This window comes from Octopus bimaculoides, chromosome 10, assembly GCF_001194135.2.
Source record: "Octopus bimaculoides isolate UCB-OBI-ISO-001 chromosome 10, ASM119413v2, whole genome shotgun sequence".
Lineage (NCBI taxonomy): Eukaryota > Metazoa > Mollusca > Cephalopoda > Octopoda > Octopodidae > Octopus > Octopus bimaculoides.
In genome coordinates this window covers 52,375,484-52,386,448 of record NC_068990.1, presented here as the reverse complement: position 1 = coordinate 52,386,448, position 10,965 = coordinate 52,375,484, and the positions used below count along the sequence as shown (strand labels likewise).

Sequence of the window (10,965 nt, the reverse complement as noted above, 5' to 3'; positions counted from 1 at the left end):
ATATATATGTGTGTGTGTGTATGTAATCATACGATCCAAGAATCTTAAGTGTAGGAAGTTTTTAAGCTTCAAACAGTTTGTGGTATATATAAAAAAACAAAGTTCAGGAGCAATAACAATTTATTGGCATCGAAGGTTGTAGGTTTTTCCCTGGTATCAAAGTTCATTAAATTGAAAAAAAATTTTTATATTGCTCACAGTTAGCAACTTGAGTTGCTATGAATGCAAATATAAATCCAAATTGAAGGATTGGAGCAGGTAAAATTCAGGCTACATGTGTTTCCTAACTAGCAGATCTTCTGATGTACTAATTACTCAATGAGGGGTACTCTACTATCTACTCATCAGGCTGAAAATACCTTAATTATATGAAGGTTACATTGTTGTGAAGGAATCCCAAGTTAACTTGTTTACACTGAGGGCCAATCTCAAGATGACAAAAGTCTTGCTGTGCTTGAGAAAACCCATTCTCCACAATAGAATTAATATCCTAAAACCACCTTGGTAAATGCTTGCATGTGCAAAGCTCTGCCCCATCTGCATTCTCTCTGCCATGTCAAGTTTCCCATCTCATTCCTTAAACTCATCACTTCTTTATTTCTGATATTATTCAGCTACCATAATCACCCAATAGCAGAATAGGCACATAATACGCACCCTCCCTTGCCCCCCCCCCCACTGAACCACTTCCATTCTTCATTATCTTCCTCCAGGCCATACTCTCCTCTCTAGTAGACTCCATCCATTACACCTCTTTCATCTGTTAGCTCTCTCAATGCCCACACATAGCTAACATAACCCCGCCCCCTCCCTGATCTACTCCCATGTCTAACCTTCAGTTATTGCAACCACCTCTATCCCATCTAAGCACCTCCCCTCATGTTATGAAATTTTCTCCCTTTTCCCCTCTGTCTCTTACCCAGTCTAATCCTCACTTCACCTATATTCTCCCCCATTGTGCCTTGAGGGTATGTTCTGATACATATCCACCACCATCTCTATTTTTCTCACCTCCCTTCTCCTCCAATTAGGGTATCCTTGTAACTCTTCTACAGCAAGACACCTATCTCTTATCCCTCTATCATTCTTTTAACCTCTCATCATCTGGCACAATACTCCCCCCTCCAGTTGAGAGGACTTCACTGGTGTCATAAAAAAGCATCCAGTACACTATCTAAAGTGATTGGCATTAGGAAGGGCATCCAGCCATTGAAACCACACCAAAACGGACAAAATTTAGCATAGCCCTCTGTCTTACCAGTATGGAAAATGGATATTAAATGATGATGAGGAAGAAGGTAAAATATGAAAATAGTGTCTCTAAAGTTGTTGTTTGTTGTATGTTTGACAGTCTTGATCTATCTCTTACCCTGATGTTACAGAATAACATGTGTTTGATCTTTATTCTTTGTATCATATCTATTGGGGTAGTTGTTAAAATTTGCCCAACATTTCCATTAGAAGCATGCTATGATAACATGATTACTGTTATCCTTTGTAGAAGTGGCCTGCAAGAGGACCTCATGAAAATGACTCTTTTTGCTGTGTTAGTTTTGATTATGATCCATACACAGTGATCCCTGTTATGTTGCCTGCAACTTGTCTAATTTGAATTGTTCTGTCACTCATTCCTGATTATCTCAATTACTTTATCCAGTCTCTTGTCAATAATATTCTTTCTCCACTTACTCTTGTGATGTTATCCACACCATGAAGAGTCTGTTTTTTAATTTCAAAGAATGAAAATTATTAGTGAATGAGTTAATGAACAAAGTTCTTTCTAATGGCATTTTCCGCAGTCCACTTAGCAAGCATCAAGAACAGGCCTATATAGTTGCTGTAAGGTATTAATCCCATATCTCTAATCCCAACATTTAGAAGAAATAAAAGTTTATTTTCTTGACACGTGGCAGCTATATATACTTTTGTGTGTATTGTAGAGTTAACTATATAAAGATGAAGAGACATCTTGAACTAAATCTAAATTTAAACTAAGTCTAATATTTTGGAATCTCAGTATTAGGACTTTTTCAGGTAGTAATTACAGGTAGTATTAGACCTGATGCTAGAAACTCTTGCATTTTCCATACTACCAACTTATATTTTCATGTGATATAATTAATATTGTTAGTCACTTTCATCTCCTAATATTGTCTTAAATGTTATCTCATTATTACCTCAATTGATTGCAGGAACTAGATTGTCATTTATTTGTGAGCCAGACTTCAAACTGACCTTCTAAGAGAAGATTTAATAAGAGATCTAAGGTATTGAACTAGTATTGATTCAGCAATAGTGCAACAATAAGTTCTGTGACTGTTTCAGAGTACCAAGGTCTTTGAAGAATGTATAAAATGTTTCCACTTCATTCTCTGCCAAAATCAGGTCAACACTGGAAATATTTCTGAAAATAAACTAACCAACCTTTACTAATTGGATCTCTTCACAAGAAAAATATTTTTTTCTTGTGGTCTTGTTTGTTTTCTTTCTTATTTATGTATGTTGTACTTTTCATTTCAGGAGTAGGTCGGCGTGGACGTGGACCACGGTAAGTTTTGTTAAATCAATTTGATATAATAAAGAACAGTTTTAACTGTCTTTAAAACAATTACAAAGTTTTTCAGGTGCTGGAAGGAATTAGATTAAATTTATTAAGGCAGTTTTTCTACAGCCTTGTGCTCTTCTTGTCACCAACCATAATTTCTTTTAAAGTAAAGTGCTTCAAACAAAAAGCAGCTCATGGCTGGACATGTTTTCATAGCAGATTGTAAACACTACTGCTTAGACAGTGACATAGTTTTTATGCAATTTCAAGGCAATGAGGAAGATGCTCTCACACACAGACATGTCTAATTCCACTCATGGTTACAAAGTGAACTTCCAAACCACATTCCTGCATCTGTATTTTTAAAATTGCAGAGCATATGCAAATACATGACCATCAGTTTTTATGAGTGTATGGTAATTTTCAAAGGTTTTTTCCCTATATAGAAGTTTATTGTTTTATCTATGAGAAGGCGAAGGAGTTAAACTGAACAAATCATATTATGTTTTGGGAGCTGAATAACCTTAACATAGCTTTATAACTGCAAAACTAAAACCTGTACCAATTGTGCTGGATTTGAAATGTCTTTTCTTTTTTCTCAATATAGAAGTTTTCGAAATCAGAGGTTTGATAAAGGTCCACAAATTGACACTTGGACCAACGAGACTGCTGAAAATGCTGAGAAGGAAAATTCAAGTATGTGTGGGTTTTTTGTCTTATTGTATTTTTGAAATCCCTTTAACCTTTTTGTCTCATGGTCATATGTTACTAGAACTCTTGAAACTAGATCTTACCTTTTCATATTGCTAAGCTAGTGATAATATGATAGCTTTGTTTGACAATTCATTATCATCAGAAATCCACATTGCTGTTCTTGCATGGGTCAGTTGGATTTTATTGAAATTTTCTATGGCTGGTGACCCTTCCTATTGCCAGCCCTTGTCTGTTTCAAAATAAAGCAATATCTCTCCATAGTTGACATGTTTTTCACAGAAGATAACATTGCTTGTATGGTGGTGGTGCTCATTTACAATCATTACATGGTGTCAAGACAAGGATACCTGCATGCATGAATGCCCACACATGCTTGTACACACAAGATGCATGCCCTAGGTGCTGCACAATCAGATTGAACCTGAAGCCACAAGTTTGGGAAGCAAACTACTTAATCACACAGCCATGCCTGCATCTTATTTTTCTAGATCTGCCTTTTCCCCTTGTGTTTCTGATGTTCAATACTTTTCAAAAATTAATCATTAGACTTACTAGTTTTGTCTGGTGGAAGAGACAGTAACCCATGACCAGTGAGATCAACAATGCTCATGTTTGGATCTACTGAGGCAAGCCAATAACTGTTTGGAGTAAATTCCAAAGAACTATTTGTAATAGAAACTTCAAAAGTGATATTGAAATGCAGCAAGTACACATTTTCGTTTTCATTTGTATAAGCCCTAAACGAGTCAGTAGTAAAAAGGATTCCTTCTAAGAGAATGAAGTGAAAATATTTTTCTTGAAGAAATTAGGCCCTATCATCTTCACAGCATAAAAGCCATTAACTTTTTACTTTTATTTATTCCAATTGAAGTATTCTATTTAATATTGAGAGGTAATCACTACTCAAAGCAAATGGACAAAAGGCATTTTTGCTATAAATATAGAAGCTTTTACACCATGATTATTTTTTAAAAGTTTAATGTCTTGCCACTAATTTTTTACTTATAATTACAAGAGTTTTTGAAACAAAATTTCCGCAGAAGACTTATACTAAACCCTTTAAGTTGTTCCTAACACTAAAGGTTCATGCACCCATTTTGTGGAAATCATCTTAATTAAGAAGATTATCCCTCTGATTGATTTTTTTTTTTTCCTTTTCTCTCAACATTTTTATGAGTATCCTGCCTTCAATTGTATTGCAACATCTACTCAAATATCTATTCAAAGCAATTGAGGATTGTAACCAATTTAGTATAAAGTATGCAAAACATTGATAATATGCATCTGTATACCAAACCAGTTGTCACCCACCACCATATATTACTTCTCTATAGGTTAGATAAGCTCATTTAATTCAGCCAATCTGCAATGTCACTGTTGTTGATGTTTACAAATGTGTCATTTTTCTATCTGTGGTTTGCTGTCACGAGCACACTGACTGCCAATAAATATCTTTGCAGCTTACAAATGAAACAACTGATTTGGCTGAAATAAGAAAAGATAAAAAAACAACTATTTAATGATTATGTCTGGTTTCTTCTGAAAATTTTTCAAAGGGAACTATTCTTGTACTCCATTCATTATCTTGAATTATAGCATTTTTCTGACTTCCACCTTTGGAAATTGTGCTTTTTGTCACCACTTTCAAAAATCAATCGAATTCAATCACTATTGCTAAATCAGAAGCTTTCAAAAGAATGTTGAAAAAATAAAAGCAGTGCTGAAAAATACCCCATAGAGAGGACAAAAATTTCAGTAAAAATATCAGGCATAGTACAGCAAGTATCTAGTGAAAATGTTATTAATGCAGTAAAAAAAATTTACATTGATATTGGCTTCAAGTGGATAAACTCAAGTGCTTTGATATCAGACACTTTGATGATAAAAGGATTAATGTCAAGACATTTGATCTGTCATAAAAGATTATGGATGAAGCTACAGTAAACTTTCAAACTAAGGTAACAGAAAAACTTCAAACTCAAGCCACTTTTAAAACTTGTAGAGAAAATTGCTGACAACATAGAAGTTAATGTCTACTTTTGTAATTTTAAAATTGCATTTTTGTGTTTGTTTATATTTTGTATTCGTTCTACTGCATCGCTGTTTGCTGTACCCTTTTTACATAATACATTAAAACAAAACTTCCTAGACTTATGAAATTTGCAATGTTCTTGCAAATCACCAAGATGGTTAGAATTTACTCTATCAGGCAGACATTCAGTTGGATTAAAATATGGTTCACTCTTGAGATATTGAGTTATTTAAGAACAATTAAAATCTTGTACATTGACCAATGTAACTACCTTTTGTCCATGTTTGTCAAACCGGTTGTCTAATCAGCCATGTTGTCCCTAGCTTGCCAGCCAATTTGTTTTTATGTCACCAGTTTCTTTTCAGTTGAAAATCTTTAACATTTCAGCTTGGAATGATACCTTATCTCCAGAGGATTGGAATGATGACAGTTGGACTGGAAGTGTAAGTAAACTGTTGCAATGTCTTTTTTTATAGTTTTTTCCTTTTTTTTTTCTTTTTCTTTTTTAGTTTCCGTTAGTTATTTTAATTCTTTGAAATGGCTTTGCTTTTTAGTTGTCATTTTCATTGTTCTATCTCTGCACAGGTTTTTGTCATGGTTTAATTTGCTTGCCTTACAGTGGGTGTTGCTATAAGATTAGATCAGCACATAGGCAAATAGATTATCAACCCTAATTACAGAATACCTACTCAAAAATGTTTCAATATTAGGTTATAACAATTGGGAATTGACATTATTTCTTAACTTGGTGGCATAATTTGCTGAATCAACAACTGCAGTTCTTCAGTTATTTCTGATTGCCTTAAACTCTTTATTGACACTTCATGTATCAATATTTAGGAAATATATACATTAGTATTCTGCTATATATTGGTTTCGCACATTGACATAAAGCCGATAATTTTATGAGTGGGAGTTAGTCAGGTATATTGACCCCAGTGCTCAACTGGTACTTATCTTATCAACCCTGAAAGGATGAAAAAGTAAAGTCAACCTGGATAGAATTTAAACTCAAAACATAGACAAAATGCCACTAAGCATTTTGTCTGGCATGCTAATGATTCTGCTAGCTTGCTGCCTAATATGCTGCTATACATTGTTTTAAGTTATTCATTTAATATTTAATACTCTTAGCAAGCATACTTCTTCATTGTTTCACTTAAATGTAATCAATGGTGTTTACCTGACTGGTTTTATTTGTCTCTGATATAGTGTTGTTTAAACTGCTTCTAAGTGCGGAATTACAGAATTGACATATTACACTTCTATTGAATAAGGAATTGCAACATTGTGCAAATATATCAAATAAATTTGCAAATCATTTATTTTTAAATGCTTTGAATTTACATTTTATTTGGCTTTCATTGGTATTTAATATTTTTGTTTGCATTATTTTTTCTTTGTTTTGAAGTCTATTGCATTTATTTATTTATTTTATTTTTTTTTCGTCTAGACATATGTGAATTAAATGGTGATTAGTTTGTTTACAGTCAAGTTTTGCATTAATTTTTATACATTTTTAGCTCATTTTGAATGTTTTCATCTTAAACAGAATCCTGCAAGTACCGTAATACATGGGGAAGGGAGGAATTAGTTTCTGTCCATTTTAGTTCTTTGCTTTCAAGCTGAAGGTTTCTTTTATTGCTAGAATCGGCCAACTGTACTGCATAATTTTCCATGTTTTGACCTAGATGCCAGATAGTTTCATAACTCTTAAGAGCACACTGCAGATAGAAGTTAATTGTAAAACACATAAAAATTTTGTTTAAATACAAATTTTTCTTGTGAATGTTTGTTTATATTTACCAAATTTATAAATGTCCTGATATTAACTATGCTAAATGTTTATATGATATTAGTTCTGTGTAGTATCGTCTTTGAGAATGTGATACTGTATTTTTAATGGAATTTAAGCATTACAAAAGAACAGTAATGCTTTATATGTTGGTTAAAACTGTTACCAGTTACACTTCAGTTAAGTTGATAAAATACTTGCCAGATAACATTTTACTGTTAAGAAAAAAAAAGATCATTGCTTTCCCTCCTACTTTCTTCTCTCTCTCTCTGATAATTGCTTTCTATTTTCCCCTTGGTTACAAACAGAATCTAAAAGGAATTTCAGTAAAAAATGAAAGCATAGTTTTTATTTTCTAACTTAATCTTGGTATTCTAATATTGTTAAGTAACCCTAATAGCAGCAAACAACACTTATTGTAACATTTTAAATAGATGTCACCATCAACTGAGCTAACGTTAAATATTCTTTCATTTGTTGTTTTTTTTTTTTTCAAATATTTTTTCATTTGTTTAAAATACTTTTATATCATTGTTTTTATGCAATCAATCATTTTCCTTCTTCTCAGTTACAATGAGATCTATCTAAAATGTGAAGGCAGTAAAATAGGCCTGTTTCACACCAACATACTACAAACCTTTGTTAAATTTAATCATTTTAATTCTATTGTCTTTTTTCCCTCAACATTTTGAGTATTATCAATTTTTTTAAATAATGCAATTTGTTTTATTCAACCCATAATTATTCTTTCTCTGATCCATTGGATTATTAATGTTTATAAAACTGCACTTTAAGAAATTGAGTTTAGTAATGGGGTTTAATTCTATAAATTATCACACATTAGATTCCTGAAAATTATTTTATAGATCTATATTAGTATATTATTAAACCTGGTTCAAGTAACCATCTTCAGCTATTTCATCAATGTGTTATGTTTAGTATGGTTAATTTTCCATTTTGACTAATTGATCACTTTTGCTGATTAAAAGATGCTAATGACTTGTCATCATTATCTAAAATATATGAATTTGTGTTTCTTAGTGGTTACAAATGGGACATGTGGGCAAGAATATTTAAGTGTCTTGGATGTTTTCCTTGTCTTTTGAAAATCCTGTTGAATAAATTTTCTTATTTAAAATGTCATTCTACTTCTGAAGTAATAGTAACTAGTTACATTATAAAAGTTTATTTCATCTAATGTTGATTTATCAAACATACTGATGTGAATTATTTATGCTTTAGTGATATAATTGTTATTCCAAGTGAAAGGTGTCTTTTATTCAATTAACTCTACTGAAGCTGGTACTGCTTTTGTCCAGAAACTGTTATCCTTCTTAGCAATCAGAATTTATATTTTTTAACCAGATATTAAAAAAAAAAAATTATTTTAGATCCTGTTTTATATGTGAATGCTAGAAACACTTATCAACAATGTTAGATTCAATCTGATTACCTCTGTACTTTTGTAGGATAATTTCTGTTGTTAGCTTTACATTTTCTTTAAAAAAAAACCCCAAAAACTACACACTATTGATATTCTCCATTTACGTCTTAAAAACAATGCCCACTGTCCACCTTCAATCTGTTTCTGTATGTCCACTACATAATATTAAAACAATTCCTGGAAGACTCTTGTGGTTAAAATGTAAAACAATTTGGATAAATTTCAAGACATGTTAAATACAAGTTTTGGATATTCTTGTTAAGGGTTAAATTAACCTTAAGTTTCAATTCTTGTTAAGGGTTGAATTAACCCTAAGCTTCAACAGATTTTTTTCTTTGAATTAAATTGTCTGAAATACCTCTAAAATAAAAGTGATATTGTTACTATTGTAAGGATGCATTTGAGAAGTTTGGTAAATTAGAATTTTTTTTCTTTTAGCATAATGAATACAGGTCCTTGCCTATTCTGAATTAAATCTTGTTGATGAATTTTTATCCTTTTTATTGTCACATCTCAATTCCTAATAAAGGATCTATAAATTAGGAATAGTGCTTATGTTTGGTAATGCCTAATTCTATAAAATATTTACAGTATGGGAATTATAGATATGAAGGCATCATGATTGATTTAGAAGTGATGGCAGCTCAATTTCTCCAGGAGTGGAAGCAATGATTGATATATTGAAAAAATTATTTAAAATACCTCACTAATATTGTATTGGTTAGTTTTACATTGGTTTATTGATATAGGGTGTATAGTGTTATAGTTTAATATTATTCTTGTGATTCTTTGTTATAAAGAATTTCAAACAGTGTAATATATACTCAAATCAGTTATAAAATGTTTTTCTCCCCAATTTCCAGTTGATTCTTTGGTATACTGTGTGTAGTATAAATTAAATTTGAAACCCTCAATTTAGTAAAACAAGTTGAAAGAGATGCTTGTTCTCTTTGCTTCATGGATATTTCCCTTTCTTGTTTTCGTAGTTAGTTTGCGATATCTTGCTGTGGTTCCTACATGGTGTACCATTAGATGTAGCGAGGAACACTACAAAAAATAAAATTATATTGAAAAATAAATACCAAATGTTATTCCAACTATAAAGTGTTAATATAATAGGAGGTATTACAACTAAGAAAGGAAGTGCTTCATTTATTGTAAATTAAATATGGTTATGTTTAGTTTAGCTCAATCAGTGAATATCGTCTAATTTGTATTTTCCACTGATTACCATAATTTAGATTAACTTCACTTAGTATTTGCCCTCACATATTCAGTTCAAGTAAAAAAAAAAATTAAAAAATACCCACTGATTTACCATAGATCACTGATGGACAACTTGTGGAAATCATTTATACATTTTCTTCTATTTATAGTACTCAACATTTTTTTTTCTCCATTTAAGAATCAAAATAGAAAGAATTTTGTTTCCAAAATCTATTTCAATAAGCATTTCGATTAGAGGAAAGAGAAAAGGTCTTCATTATTTAGATTATGCAAAAGATAATTGTTTTATACTGGCTTATCACAATAAGGTCTCCTAGAAAGATTCTGTCAAGAAAACATGGTCAAACAGATTTACATTGTTTTACTGCTATGTATGAAATGTGATTTTTTTTTTTTTTTAATTAAAACACAGATGATCATCTTTACATTTACTACATTGTAAGACAAATGGAACTGACCTGTTACTTTCAGACAATGTTAAATAATTTAGTAGCCTAGAGTATGTGCTTCCCAACAGTAGTATGGGCTTACAAAGCAGTTTATTTTGTTTGCCACCATTGACATTATGGCACTGCTAACATTTTAGCAGTTTTATCAATAAGAGAGGGGGATTCCTTTATTAAAACAGTCATTTAGTGTAAGAAAATTAATTTGTAATTTCCTTAAACTTATGTCTATATTATTTAACAAAGAACATATGTATATGTGAGTGTATGTGTGTGTACATGTATGTAGACCATATCAAAGTAGACATTGGAGCATAACACAGTCCTCCACTTTGTCAGGTCTTGTCAAACTATCCAGGCCACGACAGCATGGAAGTTAGATGTTAAGCATGATGATAATGGTGTTTGTGTATTATATACTAATATAGATATGTATACATAGAAACACGGTATTTATACACATGATTTATATTGATGGGAATGCATGTGTGGTGTGTTATTTATATACATATATATATATATATATTGTTCCAAATTTGTGTGAATGTATAGAATAATATATCGGTTGAATACAATTAAAACATGGTCTGGTTTTCACATTTTTTATTATGGTATTTAACATTAGAAAAATATTTTGTATTGTTCATAAAGTCTACTAGGTGCTTTCATACATTTGTAGTAATCCTCATATTTCAAAATTTATTTAACTGGTGTTCTAGTACCTCTTAGAACACACCAACATATGTATACATGTGTGTGTGT

General features: G+C 31.5%; 1 protein-coding gene across 1 annotated transcript in view; it reads left to right on the top strand.

The window, feature by feature from the left end:
• LOC106880480 (ubiquitin-associated protein 2) overlaps positions 1–6,676 on the top strand; it is a 33,486-nt gene extending 26,810 nt beyond the window's left edge. Inside the window, exons 5-7 of the mRNA XM_014930425.2 lie at positions 2,521–2,548; positions 3,153–3,241; positions 5,679–6,676. Coding sequence (XP_014785911.1) covers positions 2,521–2,548; positions 3,153–3,241; positions 5,679–5,767 — 206 coding nt within the window. The 3' untranslated portion in view covers positions 5,768–6,676. The remainder of the gene's footprint in view (positions 1–2,520; positions 2,549–3,152; positions 3,242–5,678) is intronic.
• Positions 6,677–10,965: the final 4,289 nt, after the last annotated feature.